The sequence below is a fragment of the Scyliorhinus torazame genome, chromosome 11, assembly GCF_047496885.1.
Source record: "Scyliorhinus torazame isolate Kashiwa2021f chromosome 11, sScyTor2.1, whole genome shotgun sequence".
In the NCBI taxonomy this organism is placed as follows: Eukaryota; Metazoa; Chordata; class Chondrichthyes; order Carcharhiniformes; family Scyliorhinidae; genus Scyliorhinus; species Scyliorhinus torazame.
Genome location: NC_092717.1, coordinates 135,536,288 through 135,554,988, shown reverse-complemented (window position 1 = coordinate 135,554,988; position 18,701 = coordinate 135,536,288). Strand labels below are relative to the sequence as shown.

At 46.6% G+C, this 18,701-nt stretch overlaps 1 protein-coding gene across 3 annotated transcripts in view; it reads right to left on the bottom strand.

Annotated features, from left to right (window-relative positions):
- Positions 1-213: 213 nt before the first annotated feature.
- LOC140385541 (peroxidasin homolog) overlaps positions 214-18,701 on the bottom strand; it is a 757,374-nt gene continuing 738,886 nt past the window's right edge. For all 3 annotated transcript variants that reach the window (XM_072467791.1, XM_072467793.1, XM_072467792.1), the window contains 2 exons: positions 4,426-4,539; positions 214-2,462 (listed from right to left, as the gene is read on the bottom strand). In XM_072467791.1, the coding sequence (XP_072323892.1) occupies positions 2,349-2,462; positions 4,426-4,539 (228 nt within the window). In that variant the 3' untranslated portion in view covers positions 214-2,348. The remainder of the gene's footprint in view (positions 2,463-4,425; positions 4,540-18,701) is intronic.

The following is an 18,701-nucleotide window of genomic DNA, read 5'->3' as shown; positions in this document are numbered from 1 at the left end:
CAGGTGAACATAAAATATCCAATAGCACTGTTTTAAAAAGAGCAGGAGATTTCCCCCCAGTGTCCTGGCCAATATTTATCCAGCATCTGATGTCACAGCAAAAAAGCTTTCTGTGTTCGGTACTATTCGCATATATGAAGACAGACATCAATTTTTTTTTAAAAACGCAGTTGAATAGTCACTATTTGTGTCACACAAATATCTGATAAAACGTTGTCAATTCTAGATTTTTATTTGGCAGTGTGCATTAAAAGTTATAAATAAAATTACTATTTCAAATACAATCACTTCAGAATATATAAAAATGATTACTATTTTGAACATAATTCAGCTACAATGAATGCACAAAAAAGAATCAAATTTGGTGTATACATGGATTTCACTGCTAATACCAAATATCAATGAATACAAAAATTCTTAAAGCACCAAGGGTTTCTGATACGAATCTGTCCATAAACTTTCAAATAATATCAGTTATTCTTCAAGAAAGAAACAATACTGTTCTGAAACTGTAAAATGTAGCACCATAGGTCAAAGCATATATGGTCACAGAAAACATGTCCTCACTGCTTGTGAAATGTAAGTATATTGATGCATTTTTAGTGACCTTTCAAATGTTCACTGTACAATGTTTAAACTTCTAATATAAAGATTGTTATTTAGTCACTTTAATAACAGGCTTCAAAACCGAGCATTTCAAGTGTTACATCAACTCATTGGTACTATAATTGAATTGGCACAAAACTTTATATAAAATTAAAAATACAATCCAACAATAATCAATTTTGAGGCATAATTGATCAGCACCATATTTGTGCACAACACATCCCTGGCTTTGTGAAGGTGTGAGGTACATTTGTTAGAATGAAGATAATGGGTCTTTACATAATCACCATCTTGGCTTTTGAAGTTTCCTCAAAAAATATATTGAGTATACAGTTGGAAAATACCAATTGGTTAGTCGTTGGATAGTGTATGTGAAGACTACATAATCACCTCTCAGTGAACTTTACCTCAGTATTTATCACTGCTTCAAAAAATAAATTAATTAAAAATGCAAGTCATAAATCTGATATGTGTAATTATTTTTCAAATGATAAGATATCTTGACAGTATGATAAAGTGTGATGCGTTTCAGGCAAATCACAGCACCCTTATGCAAAAGCAAAATACTGCGATGCTGGAAATCTCAAATGAAAACAGAAAATGCTCAGGGTACTCAGCAGAACTAGCAGCATCTGTGGAGAGAGAAAGAAAAAAATTTGCAGTGATCGTGGCAGTGGAACTGTCACCATTCATTGTCATTAATTCTTTGAAACTGACAGAAACTTCTGGAATACGCTTATATGCCGTTAAATGTGAAAATCCTGAAGTGATTCTCTGCTGGTCCATTGGCTACGCTTGCATACTGCAGTCAATTAGAAATCATTGAACTGACAAGAACTTCCCTTTGACACTACTCTTGAAAAAGTTCCGCTTTGCTGAATGATGTGGGACTGCAGATCATACTAAGTTCATAATTACTGATAAAGAATCTTTCTGGTCCTAAAAATTAATTTTAATTTGTCAGATATCACATTTCTCCATTATAAAATCTCCACCTCTTTTTAAAATAATATCTTATTTATATTTCGGTTTCACTCTTAATTTGATGTGGATTTCCGAATTGTCTCTATACAATTTAATTAAAAATGAAGGGTAGTCACTTCCTGGCTTTCTGTCTGTGACAATACATCAACACCACTGGCTACTCATTCTGCTTCTTGAAATCAATGTCGTTGAATGCCTGGAGATTCTCTTAACTTTGTGCGGAATTCAAACTAACATCGGGAAAAGAAATATCCATGCCACAGAGATCGCTAGATCTTTGTGGTCATATTTCTTCAAGATCAGTTGTGAATGTCATTGCATCTCCTCTAACTGTAAATTCATGCCAATATTTTAAGTCAATGACCTATCATCAGAATCACTTTGATTATCTCGCTACAGAGTCTTTTTGATCTGCTGGCGTACTCCTAGTATTTTCTGTTTTATTTTATATTACATGCTTGCAGTGTGAGCAGTTTAATATTTGAACTGCAAGTATTTTCAGTTCCATAAATTTATTACTGAGGTACATCTTAATACTTTGATTAAATTGACTTGTTTTTTAAAATGGGATGTTGCTAAAAGTGAAAAAAGGGTCTAGTACAGAGGGTCAGCAGTGCCAAAATATGAGCAGAAAGTTAATTTCACCCCCACCCCCGTCTTAGTTATCCAGACATCAGTAGACAATGCAAGAGGCTGAGAAATGTTTTATTAATTTTTTTCCAAGCACTGTGTTCATTTTTCCAGAACTATACAGGAGATTATTTTCTGCTTGCTGGCTTCATGCAGACAGGACAACATCTCCCTTTCTTTTTGGTTGACTTGGTGCACTTGAGAAGGGGACATTTCTCCACATAGCAGGTTACCTGACCATTCTAGAAAAAAGAATCAGCAGGATAAGTATAAAGACGTTCCTCCAGTTGTATTAACCTATTGGATATCCCGGTGGGAAAACAGCAATTCAGTTACATACCTCGGTTGTCAATTCTCATTCTTTAAATATGGTTCACAGTTGGAATTTATTCATGGTTACTTTTCACCATTTTTATTGTGTGTACTGAATCTAAATTATTAATTAGCTAAATTGGATTGAGTTCAAAGGGACAATTGTTCCCCTGTCTCTGGAGAGAATAAACTACACTGCTAGCCACAGTCAAAGCATTAGGGGACAGTTTTTAATGGCTTGGCTGCCCGTTTCGTGCCTGAGAAATTGTCAGCCAGCAATTGAAAATTGGGAGTGGGGCATTGCAGTTGAGCTCGCCAGAATCAAGGTTTTCGTAATGCAATTTAGTGATATGGCAGCCAAACTGCCGACCACCTCAGTGTGGGGGTCAGTTCATTTCCCACCTTTCCACACAGTGTAGTGTAGTGCAGTGCTCTCAGCATGCCAGAGATCCATGTCTGAAAATATCTGCACAGAGTGGCATGTTGTTGGTCGAGGCACTCTCTCAATTAGAAGAACCCTGTGCATTGGTGAAATGGTCTTTTTACTCACCATGCAGAATCCAATTATCAATAGGAGAATGAAAAACAGAACTTACAACTAGCCGCAAAAAACAGTGAACTGAGTGTGGGGAGTAAAGGCAAACCATTTTTATTAAATTGTGTTATATTCAACCCACTGCACGCTGGGTTGCCCTCCAGCCTTTGGAATTCTGTTATGACTGTTACAGACACCTGGTCAACAGTGGCTAAGAGACTCATAAAATGTTAAGTTTTAAGATGGTGTGGAAAGATGGATTTGTTCCAGGAGTGATAATATAAGAAATAGGTGGCTCACACTCTGAGAAGGATGCTGTGAACAGCAAATTTCCAGCTAGCCACCACAGAGGCCAAAGGCTTCCCAGGCTTCCAATTTCACTGAAGAAGCACTCGCCTTGTTGACCCTGGTAAGTTATAAGAACTACTACCTGGATTTTATGCTCCATCACTAGTGGATTCAAAGGTGGTTTGGGGGGCTGTGGAGTGGCAGGGGCCACATAACATTCAGGGTGTGGTCTTTTGCCACCTACCTACATATCCCCGACATGAAGGGTGGGGTATGGCAGCTTCTCAACACTTGGGCCTATTAAAGGCCTTAAATGGCCAATTAATGCCCACTTAAGGTCCACACACATTCCACCATCGGCGGTTTTGGCTGGCTGAGGTGGGGGGGGGGGGGGACCCACATCATATGGGAAGTCCAGCAGATTTAGGTTTGTGGAGTGATTTCGGGAAATGTGGGCAATCTCCTTTGCAGACCGTCAATGCCCATCGAAGGCACCCATCCCCCACAAGGTATTATTCTCTTTAACCCTCATATATGGCCCGCCGTCCCACCTCACCACCCCACTCCACCTACCACAAAGTGTCCTGACTTACCTAGGCTTTACAGCTTGGTGGGTATCCCTGAAACCCCAGCAGTAGTCACCGCACCCAGGTGATGCTGCTGGGATTACATTGGCCAGTAGCTCTCAGGTGGCATATCCTCCTGAGAAAGGAGCAGAAGTCAGGCCATAAAGCAATTAATATTGCTTCCAGCATTAAATTGTTGTGGGGCAGCTGACGGGTTGGTGAGTGGGCTCCACCTGATGTCTTAGCCAGGAGTGCAGGGACCATAGCGTCCTGTAAAATCCAGGCTTATGGAGCATTATATAATGTAAAAGATAGAAATTATGAAAATTCAGCTTCGGCTAACTTATAAACTTTGTTCTAACTCTGTCAGTAACTGGTTTGAAATGAATGGATAGCAATGTGGTAAAGTAATGCTGGTTGAAACATCAATGTTTCCTGTGCATTGGTAGTGCTTCAAATGTTCTCCAATAGGCAACTGAAATTTACCTGTAGCCTTATACATACCTGACAGTGACAGGTCGTGCAGTCTTCCTTTTTCCAATGATCATTTTCTTTCATATGATTTCCCTTTTCATCTATGCAGCCATATTGTTTTAGACGTGATTCTAGTTGATTGATCTATGAGGAAAATTGTGATATATAAACATGATGTAGACTAGATAGACTTAATTTGAATTGATACTGGTAATATATCAGAGAAGGCTAATTGTAAGAATTCTTGATACCTGCAATCCTGTCACATATGTCAGCCTTTGTCTACATCAGCGGTAATGTTGTCAGGAAACACTGTGGAGCCTTATTCATTTTATTAGTCCTTCAGCTTTTGTTTCAAATTAACCAGATGTTCTATGTTTCTTTTGGCTCTATTACTCCTGAAATAACCTATCCCACATAATCATAGAAACAAGTTATAACACTGGGGCCCTCAGCATTTATTTTTCTATGTTATCTGAAGGGTATTGACAGTGTGGATTAGAGATTCATGGCCAAGTGTTGACGCCAGCGTAAACACCGGAATGGTGCACGCCGGCGTCAACGGGCCTCCTGGCCCAGCGATTCAGCGGCCCTCAGGGGGCCAGCATGGCGCTGGAGCAGCGCACAGCAAAAGGCATCCCTGCACTTCCGGTGCGGGTCCGCGCATGTGCGCGGCGGCCGTCTCCGCGCCGGCGTATGCGCGTGGTGGCCGTTTCCACACCGGCGCCGAGCAACATGGCGGAGCCCTGCAGCGGACCTGCGCGGAAGGAGGTAGGCCCCCTCCAGATCACGGGCGTTCACTGATCGGTAACCCCCGATCGCAGGCCTGGACACCGTGGAGACCCCCCCGGAGTCTGATGCCTCCATGAGGACAGCCACCGCGGCCGCTGGTCCGAGCTCCCGCCGGGTGGTACCAGGTTGGAACAACATCGACGGGACTCGGCGGAACTTGGCAGGTATTCAGCCGGTCAACCGCGGAGAATCGCCGCGGGGCCTCTTTCAGTGGCTCCCGACCGGCGCCGTTTCGACTGCGCGGGTGCAATTGTTGCCGATTTTCCGGTCGCTGGAGAATCGCATCCCGGCGTCGGAATAGCGTGGCGGGAATTTCCCGCATCACCAGCGATTCTCGGACTGGCGTGAGCTCGGAGAATTCCGGCCATGATGTTTCCTCTTGTGGAAGAATCTATAACTAGGGATTGTGCTGTTCTCTGATTTGCTTTACCTGGATGGCTTAGATGCACAGGGTTGAACAAAGAACAAAGAAAAATTACAGCACAGGAACAAGCCCTTCGGCCCTCGAAGCCTGCGCCGATCCAGCTCCTCTATCTAAAACTGTCGCCTATTTTCTAAGGATCTGTATCCCTCTGCTCCCTGCCCATTCATGTATCTGTCTAGATACATCTTAAATTTCGCTATCGTGCCCACTTCTACCGGCAATGCGTTCCAGGCATGAACCATCCTCTGTGTAATGAACTTTCCACGCATATCTCCCTTAAACTTTTCCCCTCTCACCTTGAACTCATGACCCCTAGTAATTGAGTCCCCCACTCTGGGAAAAAGCTTCTTGCTATCCACCCTTTCTATACCTCTCATGATTTTGTAGACCTCAATGAGGTCCCCCCCTCAACCTCCGTCTTTCTAATGAAAATAATCCTAATCTACTCAACCTCTCTTCATAGCGCCCTCCATACCAGGCAACATCCTGGTGAACCTCCTCTGCACCTTCTCCAAAGCATCCACATCCTTTTGGTAATGTAGCGACCAGAACTGTACGCAGTATTCCAAATGTGGCCAAACCAAAGTCTTATACGACTGTAACATGACCTGCCAACTCTTGTACTCAATACCCCTTCCGATGAAGGAAAGCATGCCATATGCCTTCTTGATCACTCTATCGACCTGCGCAGCCACCTTCAGGATACAATGGACCTGAACACCCAGATCTCTCTGTACATCAATTTTCCCCAGGGCTATTTCATTTAGCGTATAGTTCGCTCTTGAATTGGATCTTCCAAAATGCATCACCTCGCATTTGCCCGGATTGAACTCCATCTGCCATTTCTCCGCCCAACTCTCCAATCTATCTACATTCTGTTGTATTCTCTGACAGTCCCCTTCACTATCTGCTACTCCCCCAATCTTAATGTCATCTGCAAACTTGCTAATCAGGCCACCTGTACCTTCCTCCAGATCATTTATGTATATCACAAACAGCAGTGGTCCCAGCACGGATCCCTGTGGAACACCACTGGTCACAGTTCTCCATTTTGAGAAACTCCCTTCCACTACTACTCTCTGTCTCCTGTTGCCCAGCCAGTTCTTTATCCATCTAGCTAGTACACCTGGATCCCATGAGACTTCACTTTCTCCATCAGCCTACCATGGGGAACCTTATCAAATGCCTTACTGAAGTCATTGTATATGACATCTACAGCCTTTCCCTCATCAATCAATTTTGTCACTTCCTCAAAGAATTCTATTAAGTTGGCAAGCCATGACCTTCCCTGCACAAAACCATGTTGCCTATCACTGATAAGCCCATTTTCTTCCAAATGGGAAGAGATCCTATCCCTCAGTAACTTCTCCAGCAGCTTCCCTACCACTGATGTCAGGCTCACCGGTCTATAATTATCTGAATTATCCCTGCTACCCTTCTTAAACAAGGGGACAACATTAGCAATTCTCCAGTTCTCCGGTACCTCACCCGTGTTCAAGGATGCTGCAAAGATATCTGTTAAGGCCCCAGCTATTTCCTCTCTCATTTCCCTCAGAACAACAAGCTTTGTTAACTTACAAAACTAATTTATTAACACTACTAAATAAGATTTGTACATATTCCTAAAGTATAAGGTTACTAAATTAAACTATGCTATCTCCAACTACAGAACTCTACACTATGCAACTAATCTATCTCATGCCTAAACACCTTCTTCCAGAACTCCAGGAGTCAAATGATATTTATATGACTGCTCTTTATCGCCATCTAGTGGTGAGAAGTATTGATATCATATTGTTAACCCTTTGTATTCCTTACAATATACATATTGTTACAGGGATCACTGTTTAAAAATAAGGGGTCACCTATTTAAAACAGAAATGGGTGAAATTCTTTCACTCAGAGACTCATGCATCTTTGGAATGTTCTTCCTGAAAAGGTGGTGGATGTTGAGTCTTTGAATATTTTGAAGACAGAGGTGGATAGATTGTTGGTAAGCAAATGGTGGCCCTGCTGCCTCACAGCGCCAGGGACACAGGTTCAAATCCAGTCTTTGGTGACTGTCTGTGTGGAGTTTGCAGGTTCTCCCCGTGTCTGTGTGGGTTTCCTCCGGGTGCTCCGGTTTCCTCCCACAGTCCAAAGATGTACAGGTTAGGTGGATTGGCCATGGTAAATTGCCCTTAGTGACCAAAAGGTTAGGTTGGGTTACTAGGTTGCGGGGATAGAGTGGGGCATGTGTCTAGATAGGGTGCTATTTCAGAGTGTTGGTGCATACTCGGTAGGTCAGATGGCCTCTTTGTAGGGATTCTATGATTCTTCTATGAAGTGGGTGATATGCTATCGGGGTAGGCAGGATTCAGATTTGAGCCATGGTCTTATTAAATGGCAGAGCAGTCTTGAGGGACTGAATGACTTATTCCTGCTCTTTGTTTGTATGTTCATATGTTATTTGTGGGATTTGGTGGCCTTTGGCTAAGCCAGCATTCATTGTCCAATCCTAATAGCCCTTGAGAAGGTAATGCGTTTACTTGCAACCTGTTGCAGTCCATGTGTTAGAATGCCCACAGTGCAGTGCCACTCCATATTGCAGGGCAATGTTTTCTTGATAGTAAGACATATAGGCTGAAAATAGGAACTACCAAATAAGGGCCCTGGCTGTAATCGATATTGGCTGTCTGCCATACCACTCAAGTCAGTACAGAAACTCAAAATCCTAAACAGAACTTTATGATCACTCAATTACAGTATTTATCACATTAACACAAAAGGACAAAAAGACCATGCTATGAATATGTAACTAACTTTGAGACAGTAGAGATCAACTTTGAAACATGAAGAACGATAAACATAGAGACTATCAGTCCTGATAATTGACTAATAGCTGGTCAGGTATGAGCATTTCAAAGGACAATGGATCTTGATTAAACCACCCTGGATAAAAGAAAGGACACAGGAATACCCCGTCAGCGACAACCCAGGATCCCGGGAGCAACCTGCACAGAAGAGGAGCTCTGAGCTCAGAGAAGAAGATATCCGCACTGAGTCATTGTAGCTTAGCCAGCCTCCTTCACTAGTGTGGGTAATACCTAGATCGCAGCAGTGAGTTTGAGTCGTCTCTGTACTATACTGTCAGAAATCACAATTAAGCTAGCTCTTCTGAATAAAGTAGAGCTGTATTAAATTCATGTGTCTTCATTGTGTCTGTCAAGGCAGATCCAGCAGTGTCTCGGTCAACAAATTTAATTCACTTTTCCAATGATCCCAACTTATCACTCTACGCCTTGCACCTGTCTGTTGGATAATCATATTCCTTTCGCAATGGTTATTGACCCATCATCTTGAAATTCTTGCCATGATAGTGGGTGTTTAGCACTGCTACCTCACAGCACCAGGGACCCAGGTTCAATTCCATCCTTGGGTGACTGTCTATGTGGAGTTTGCACTCTCTCCCCATGACTGCATGGATTTCCTCTGGGTGTTCCAGTTTCCTCCCACAGTCCAAAGATGTGCAGATTAGGTGGATTGGCCATGTTAAATTGCCCTTAGTGTCCAAAGATCTATAGGTTGGATGGGGTTACCGGGATAGGGATGGGGAGTGGGCCTATGTAGGGCATTCTTTCAGAGGTCGGCATGAACCCGATGGGCCGAATGTCCTCCTTCTGCACTGTAGAAATTCTATGATTGTATTCTATATTGATGGGGAGTAGGGGAGGTTAAAGCCTGATTTTGAAGTCCTTACCAAATTTAATGACAGCATTTCATTACCGGGCAGTCACCTAGATGGAACAACCAGCGGCTGTGGGCTGCAGCCTATGATCACTGGCAAAGATTATTGACCATTAGATGTTAACAGTGATCATGGCAAGATCTAGAGATGGATCATGTTTGGCAGAAATGGCAACCTTAGACTTCCGTGATGGGCTCGGGGAAATACTCTTGCAGTAATTGAATATAAATTAAGCTTTTGCTTGCACTGTGGGTTCTTATTTAAATTGGCTAATGATGTGCCCTGCCTCTCAAAGGTGGCGCATTCACTCACCTCTCTGCATGCTTCTGTAAAAAATGATGGGAGGTACATATATGAAGGGTGAGGCCGCATTTCACATTCTTTTAGTACTTAACCCCCTCCTGACGAACCCCATGGGAGGTAATATCAAAGCCATATATTTGTTGAAAATATCTGTTTCATTTCACATTTCATTAAATAAATAAATATTGCGAGGACATTTTTAAAAACAACCACAATATGACCATCGTTTGTTATATAAGGCATGTTAATTATCAGGTGGTTTTCTGTGATAATTGTGGCACTAATTAAAGACAGGTTGATAGTATAATTAAGCAGACCATATCAATTTAATTAACTTGTCTACTTAATTTACAAAGTTGACAAATTAAGTGCTAACTATCAGTATTACACCAGAAGTACTATAGATTTCGAAATTGGGTGACATTTGTTTGATGATGCAGAAAGCCACAGAAATTTCCTTTACCCATTAATTAGAAATCTCTGCGCTGCAATGTTTCTTTTACATACCTTGGGGGAGGGGGGATCTACCTTGGGGGACCCCCGGGGAGGGGCCTCCCCATCCCCCCAGAGTGTGTTTTCCAGTGGCCGAGGCGGCTGAATCGGCGGACCGCCGTCAGGGCGGCGTCATGCGATTCGCACCCGGCCCGGCGATTCTCCAGCCCGGTGTGGGCTGAGAGAATCCCGCCCACAGTTCTTGGTACAGGCGTCCTGGTAGAGGAATGGATGGCATTGTACCTTTCTACCATCTGAGATTGTGGATGCCTGATTGATGTCATAAGCCACCTCTTCACTGGATATCCCTATCAACCAGTCATCCAGCTGTACAGGGCTACGTACATTTGTGGCCTCTGGAAATCCCGGAGGATGCTGACATCTCAACTACTTCCAGGGAACCATGCACACTCTTGCAGGTGTGCTGATGGTGATCACAGACAATCTCCATGTTCAGAGAGTGAAAACCTCTCCGGTTGACAAAAGCCCTTGGCTGCCCTATTGTGCCCTGATGGTCACATGTGTACTACCCATGGCACCTTATGTCTCAGGGAAATCTGCCATCGACCCGAACATCTCAAACTCTCCGTCTGGTTTTCATCATCAGTGGTGAATCAAGCTGTCAATTATGAAATGACACACAGATTGCCTGCAGATGCCGGAAAGAATTCTGACACATAGAAATTTTAGGTCCATCGATGCAGTTGGAACTAATTCCCCATCAACGATGTTGCATATCACTGTCACCACCTCCTTGGACAGATGAGTCTACTGCGATATGTAACCTACTGGTGCTCACTCATCTAAAGGTTGCTGGTGTGCAACCTGTAAACAAATTTCTCAGGGTCGCCTCCTGGCATACACCTGTCCATGCTCCTTTCATTGACCTCAGTTACTGGCAGGATGGTTGTTGCTGTTCCTGGCCAAAGAACAAAGAAAAAAGAAAAAAGAACAAAGAAGGGTACAGCACAGGAACAGGCCCTTTGGCCCTCCAAGCCTGCCCCAACCATGCTGCCCCTCTAAATTAAAATCTTCTACACTTCCGGGGTCCGTATCCTCTATTCCCATCCGATTCATGTATTTGTCAAGGTGCCCCTTAAACGTCACTATCGCCCCTGCTTCCACCACCTCCTCCGGTAGCGAGTTCCAGGCACCCACTACCCTCTGCGTAAAAAACTTGCCTCGTACATCTCCTCTAAACCTTGCCCCTTGCACCTTAAACCAATGCCCCCTAGTAATTGACCCCTCTACCCTGGGGAAAAGCCTCTGACTATCCATTCTGTCTATGCCCCTCATACTTTTGTCGTCCTCTATCAGGTCGTCCCTCAACCTCCTTCATTCCAGTGAGAACAAACCAAGTTTATTCAACCTGTGCTCATAGCTAATGCCCTCCATACCAGGCAACAGCCTGGTAAATCTCTTCTGCACCCTTTCTAAAACCTCCACATCCTTCTGGTAGTGTGGCGATGAGAATTGAACACTATATTCGAAGTGTGGCCTAACTAACGTTCTATACAGCTGCAACATGACTTGCTAATTTTTATACTCAATGCCCCGGCCAATGAAGGCAAGCATGCCGTATGCCTTCTTGACTACCTTCTCCACCTGCGTTGCCCCTTTCAGTGACCTGTGGACCTGTACACCTAGATATCTCTGACGGTCAATACTCTTGAGGGTTCTACCATTCACTGTATATTCCCTACCTGTATTAGGCCTTCCAAAATGCATTACCTCACAATTGTCCGGATTAAACTCCATGTGCCATCTCTCCGCCCAAGTCTTCAAATGATCTAAATCCTGCTGTATTCTCTGACAGTCCTCATTGCTATCCGCAATTCCACCAACATTTGTGTGTCCGCAAACTTACTAATCAGAGCAGTTACATTTTCCCCTCAAATCATTTGCATATACCAAAAACAGCAAAGGTTCCAGCACTGAACCCTGTGGAACATCACTAGTCACAGCCCTCCAATCAGAAAAGCACCCTTCCATTGCTACTCTCTGCCTTCTGTGACCTAGTCAGTTCTGTATCCATTTTGCCAGCTCACCCCTGATCCCGTGTGACTTCACCTTTTGTACCAGTCTGCCATGAGGGACCTTGTCAAAGGCTTTACTGACGTCCATATAGACAACACCCACTGCCCTACCTGTATCAATCATCTTTGTGACCTCCTCGAAAAACTCTATCAAGTTAGTGATGCACGATCAATAACTACTAAAACGAGGTTGTATCACAACTGAAGGCTTTAATCAGCTAGAAGTGTTCCCCAGCAGCTCAGGTACAGAATGAGGACTGCTGGGACGGCACGGGTTCTTATACCCTGCCTATCGGGGCGGAGCTACCATACTCTATAGCCAATGGTAAAACCCCTAGGTTTAACCAATGGCACTTCAGCCTCTCAGCGAGGTCCCGGAGGACTTCCTGGGAAAGACAAGGAGACGTTTGTGAGGTGTCTGATTGGTGGTCGTACAAAGCAGTGACCGGATGGAGTGGAGGGCCTCCTGGAGGACTTCTTGCCAGCGGGAGACTGGGAGGTTCCTTGGCCGTAGGGCCAGTAAAAGGGTCTTCCTCTCTACCTGTCCATTTCCACGGGGGTTGTAACTGGTCGTCCTGCTCGAGGCGATGCACTTGCTGAGCAGGAATTGATGCAGTTCGTCGCTCATAAAGGAGGAACCCCTATCACTGTGTATGTTAGCGGGGAACCCGAACAGTGCAAAGATGCCATGGAGGGCCTTGATGACGGTAGTTGCGGAAACGTCGGGGCAGGGGATGGCGAATGGGAACTGGGAGCACTCGTCAATCACATTCAGGAAATACGTGTTGCAGTCGGTGGAGGGGAGGGGGCCTTTGAAGTCCATGCTGAGGCATTCAAAGGGACGGGAAGCCTTAATCAGGTGCGCTCTCTCTGGCCGGTAGCAGTGCAGTTTGCACTCCATGCAGATTTGACAGGTGGCCGTCCTGACCTCCTCGATGGAGTAGGGAAGGTTGCGGGTCTTAACGAAATGGAAAAAGCGAGTGACCCCCGGGTGGCAGAGGTCCTCGTGGAGGGCTCGGAGGCGGTCCACTTGTGCGGTGGCACATGTGCCGCGGGACAGGGCGTCAGGAGGCTCGTTTAGCTTCCAGGACGATACAAGATCTCATAGTTGTAGGTGGAGAGCTGGATCCTCCACCGTAAGATCTTGTCGTTTTTTATCTTGCCCCGCTGTGCATTATCGAACATGAATGCCATCGGCCGTTGGTCCGTGAGGAAGTGAATCTCCTGCTGGCCAGGTAATGCCTCCAATGTCGCACAGCTTCTACTATGGCCTAGGCCTCCTTCTCGACTAAGGAGTGGCGAATTTCGGAAGCAAGGAGGGTACGGGAGAATGGGTCTGCCCGCTTGGTTGAGGGTGGCCGCCAGAGCTAAGTCGGACGCATCGCTCTCGACCTGGAAGGGGAGGAACTCGTCGATGGCGTGCATCGTGGCCTTTGCAATGTCTGCTTTGATGCGGCTAAAGGCCTGGTGGGCCTCTATCGACAGGGGAAAAGTTGTGGATTGGATCAGGGGACGGGCTTTGTCAGCATAGTTGGGGACCCACTGGGCGTAGTAACTGAAAAACCCTAGTCAGCTTCAGGGCCTTGGGGCAGTGAGGAAGGGGGATCTTCATAAGGGGGCGCATGCGTTCAGGGTCGGAAATTGTAACTCTATTTCGCACTACGTAGCCGAGGATGGCTAGGCGGTCGGTGCTAAACACGCATTTATCCTTATTGTATGTAAGGTTAAGGATTTTAGCGGTCTGGAGAAATTTTCAGAGGTTGGTGTCATGGTCCTGCTGGTCGTGGCCGCAGATGGTGACATTATCAAGATACGGGAACGTTGCCCGTAGACCGTACCGGTCAACCATTTGGTCCATCTCACACTGGAAGACCGAGACCCCGTTACTGACACCGAAGGGTACCCTTAAGAAGTGATAGAGCCGCCTGTCTGCCTCAAAGGCAATGTATTTGCGGTCACTAGTACGGAGGGGTAGCTGGTGGTAGGCGGACTTGAGGTCCACCGTGGAGAAGACCTTATAATGCGCAATCCTGTTTATGAGGTCGGATATGCGGGGGAGAGGGTACGCGTCCAGCTGCGTAAACCTGTTGATGGTCTGACTGTAGTCGATGACCATCCTATGCTTCTCCCCGGTCTTTACCACCACTACTTGAGCTCTCCAGGGGTTGTTACTGGCTTCAATGACCCTTTCCCTTAGTAACCTTTGGACCTCTGACCTAATAAAGATCCGATCCTGGGCACTGTACCGTCTGCTCCTGGTTGCGACGGGTTTGCAATCCGGGGTGAGGTTCACAAAAAGGGAAGGTGGGTCGACCTTAAGGGTCGCGAGGCCGCAGACAGTAAGGGGGGGTATAGGGCCGCCGAATTGGAAGGTCAGACTTTGCAGGTTACACTGGAAGTCTAAACCCAGGAGTGTAGCCGCGCAGAGGTGGGGAAGAACATAAAGGCGGAAATTTTTGAATTCCCTTCCCTGGACTGTGAGGTTTGCTAAACAGAACCCCTTTATCTCTACAGAGTGCGGACCGGAGGATAGGGAGATTCTTTGATTAACAGGGTGGATAAAGAGAGAACAGCGCCTTACCGTGTTGGGGGTGTATAAAGCTCTTCGTGCTCCCAGAGTCGATCAGGCAGGACGTCTCGTGGCCGTTGATGAAGACGGTCGTCGTTGCTGTTGAGAGTGTTCGAGGTCGAGTTTGGTCCAGGGTCACCGAGGCCAGACGCAGTAGTTGTGGATTTCGTTCAGGCAGTGCGTGGTCGGCCGAGCTGTCCTGGGGCATCCAAGATGGCGTCTCCCATTGGTCGCACATGGTGGTCGGGGGTGGACAAAATGGTGGCGCCCCTCCGTCCAGCGTGGTGTCTGAGGGACAAGATGGTGGCGCCCGGGGTCCGCACGTGGGCCTGGGATACGGGGGTGGCGGCGACCTCTGGCCGCCTGGGGCCCCTGGAGAAGTTTGCTGTGGCGGTCCGGAGTCGCCGTTGGAGACCGTGGCCACCGCCCGTGCCTGGCAGACCCCCACGAAATGGCCCTTTTTGCCGCACCCCCTGCAGATGGATGTGCGGGCCGGGCAGCGCTGGCGGGGGTGTTTTTCCTGCCTGCAAAAGAAGTAGCGGGGTCCATCGGGGTTGGCGGGCCACCTTACAGCGCAGGCCTGCGGAGAAGCGGGAAAGGTCTCTGGGGCAGCCGCTGCGGGATTCCACGTTGCCCAGGGGGCCACCGCGCGGTCGGGCACGTAGGATCGGGCGTTCTTGGAGGCAACGTCCATTGACTCTGCAAGTGCCCGTGCATCCATAAGTCCCAGGGTGTCTTTCTCTAAAAGACGCTGGCGGATTTCTGAAGAGCTCATACCTGCTACAAAGGCATCCCGGACTAGGAGTTCTGTGTGCTCGCTCGCCGAAACTTGCGGGCAGCCACAGCTTCTGCCAAGCACCAATAGCGCGCGGTAGAATTCCTCCAACGATTCTTCGGGGTTTTGATGTCTTGTTGCAAGCAGGTGGTAAACGTTGACCTGATTTACTGGGCGAATATAGTGTCCTTTTAAAAGTTCGATTGCTGCATCAAAATCTTCCGCCTCCTTGATGAGGGCGTAGATCTCTAGGCTTACCCTTGAGTGCAGGATGTGCAGTTTTTGCTCCCCCGAGGGTGTGCCTTCAGCCCAGGTAGCCTTTAAAACATGCCAGCCAGTGCTTAAAGATCGCCGCTGAGTTCGTCGTGTGGGGACTGAGTTGCAGACACTACGGCTTGATTCGGAGGTCCATCCTTTTTACTTAAATCTAGCTTATAAAATTGATGCACGATCAATAACTACTAAAACGAGGTTGTAGCATAACTGAAGGCTTTAATAAACTAGAAGTGTTCCCCAGCAGCTCAGGTACAGAATGAGGGCTGCTGGGACAGCACAGGTTCTTATACCCTGCCTATCGGGGCGGAGCTACCATACTCTACAGCCAATGGTAAAACCCCTAGGCTTAACCAATGGCATTTCAGCCTCTCAGGTACCGTAATACCTGATAATACCACAGTTAGTTAAGTTAGCAGTCCACTTCTCCGTCATTCTCCTTCCACCTTCCTCACTGGAGGAACCTCTAACTGAGTGGATTATCACCATGGCTCCTGTTGCTGCAGAGTGTCTTAAAATCACCCCTCCTTGTTCAAGCCCCTCTTCCAGGTGTTCTCCAATCTTGTGTGTATTGTTTTTATCCTGCCCTGCGACCCTCTGAGGCACCTCGCCGTGATTCCTGCCTGCCTGTGCAGCCCATGCAACTACCGTTAAATCTCAGTCAATTGATTTAATTGCCTCAAGTATTTTTTAATTGACCCCCTAGATTCCTCAGCCAAGGGAAACAACCTCTCAGCGACGACCCTGTTAAGCCCTCTCAGAACCTTGTACATTTCAATCAGATCATCTCCCATTCTCCTGAATCGGTCAGCCTCTCATCATAAGACCACCCTCTCATCCCAGGAACCAATTTGGTGAATCATTTGCTGTACCACCTCCCTGCAAGTGTATCCTTCCTTAAATACAGTACAGTGTGGTCTCATCAAATTACTGAACAATTGTAGAGGGCAGTCAAACACATTGCTGTGGGTCTGGAGTCACATGTGAGTCAGTCCAGGATGACAAATTTACTTCCCTAAAGGGCAATAGTGCCATGATGAATTTGTCTTGGCTAACATCTGTAGCTGGGGGAATGGAAATTTCAAATGTTCACAGTTAGAACATGTACACCTGGTACAAGTGAAGCCTCTGCCATGTTAATCTTCACAGCAGGCCTACCTGCACCCCTACTCCCCATTGCCCTCGGCTCTTCCCCACTCTTTCCCCCGGGCTTTAAAGTTCGTTTGAAATGAGATGCAATAATCATCATCTGAGGCACAGCACATCTACCCATGATAAACTACGTGAGAATATTTTGTTCGTTAAACAGTCAACAGTAAAAAAGATTTGAAAATCGACTACGTGACATTCCGCATATCATACTAATCATTGAACAGAAGGAAATGTCAGGGGCAGCAAGGTGGCGCAGTGGGTTAGCCCTGATGCGTGACGGCGCCGAGGTCCCAGGTTCGATCCCGGCTCTGGGTCACTGTCCGTGTCGAGTTTGCACAATCTCCCCGTGCTTGCGTGGGTTTCGCCCTCACAACCCAAAGATGTGCAGGGTTGGTTGATTGGCCACGCTAAATTGCCCCTTAATTGGAAAAAATGAATTGGGTACGCTAAAAAATGTTTTTAAAAAAGGAAATGTCGCTGTTCCATATTGGTGCCAATACAAAGCTGCATCAGCCAGTTCTCACAGAAAAAAGAAATACATGGTATTCCCCATCACAGGTTCCTCAATAAAAACGGAGGGCATGCTTGAGATGTGTTATCATGTCCAGAACTTTGTCGTAGAAATGATCTGTCTATCAATGTTACGTGTTCCACATATCAATGCCATTCTCCTTCCAGGAGCCACAGCTGTGCAGGCCCTCCCACACGGCCCAATCTCATTGGAACCAAATCCTGCCATCCACATGTTCCACTGATGCTCAAGGTGCAGTTGAACATCTTGCCTTCCAGTGTGTTTAACCCAGGTGATGTACCAGTTACATGCAGCACTCACCATACCAGCAAAAACATCAGCAATCTGCGAAAGCATTTTTTATATGGCATTAGCAGGTGGCTCCTTTGGATCAATGTCATGCACCAGGTCCTGCAGCTGCTTCTTGCTTCAAACCGAATTGCCTTCTGGACTCGTACATTCCCCTGAGCCCAGTGTTCCAGGAGCCAGGTATCTTAGAAAGAATTGTGCTTCTTTCTGGCCACAGAAAAGGAAGGAAACAGCAACAGCAGCCTCCAGGCATCTGCAGCCACCAGCAGGAGCAAGCAGCAAACACAACCTGTGTGGGAGGATGCATTAGGGGTCATGTGGGACTGTGAAGCCATGATGTCATTGGCTGACAGATCCCGAGTCCTGGTTGGCTGTTGATCTCTAGCTCCGCCCTGAAGGCGGCGTATAAGAACCAGGAGTTCTCCCCCGCAGGCCAGTCTGTTGCTGAACTGCGGGGAACAAGTCACGCTTAATAAAGCCTCATCGACTTCATCTCTATTCGTCTCTCGTGAGTCTTTGTGCGCTACAATTTATTAAGCGTGCTTAAAGGACTATGGAGCTCAGGATCATCCCGGAATGCCTGAGGATCAGCCCCCACGCAGTGAACTCAGCAGCAGTTTTTAAACACTGGCAGACTTGTTTCGAAGCATACCTCCGAACGGCCCCCGGCCGGGTCACAGAAGACCAGAAACTACAGGTCCTGCACTCGAGGGTAAGCCCGGAAATTTTCACTCTCAGAGAAGACGCAGAGGATTTCCAGACGGTGTTCGCAGCACCAAAGAGCATCTATGTTCGCCCAGTGAACCAGATCTACGCACGCTACCAACTCGCAACGAGACAGCAAAGTCCCGGAGAATCGCTAGACGAATTCTACGCCGCGCTGCTAATTTTGGGACGGGCCTGCAGCTGCCCGCCGGTAAACGCGATTGAACACACGGACATG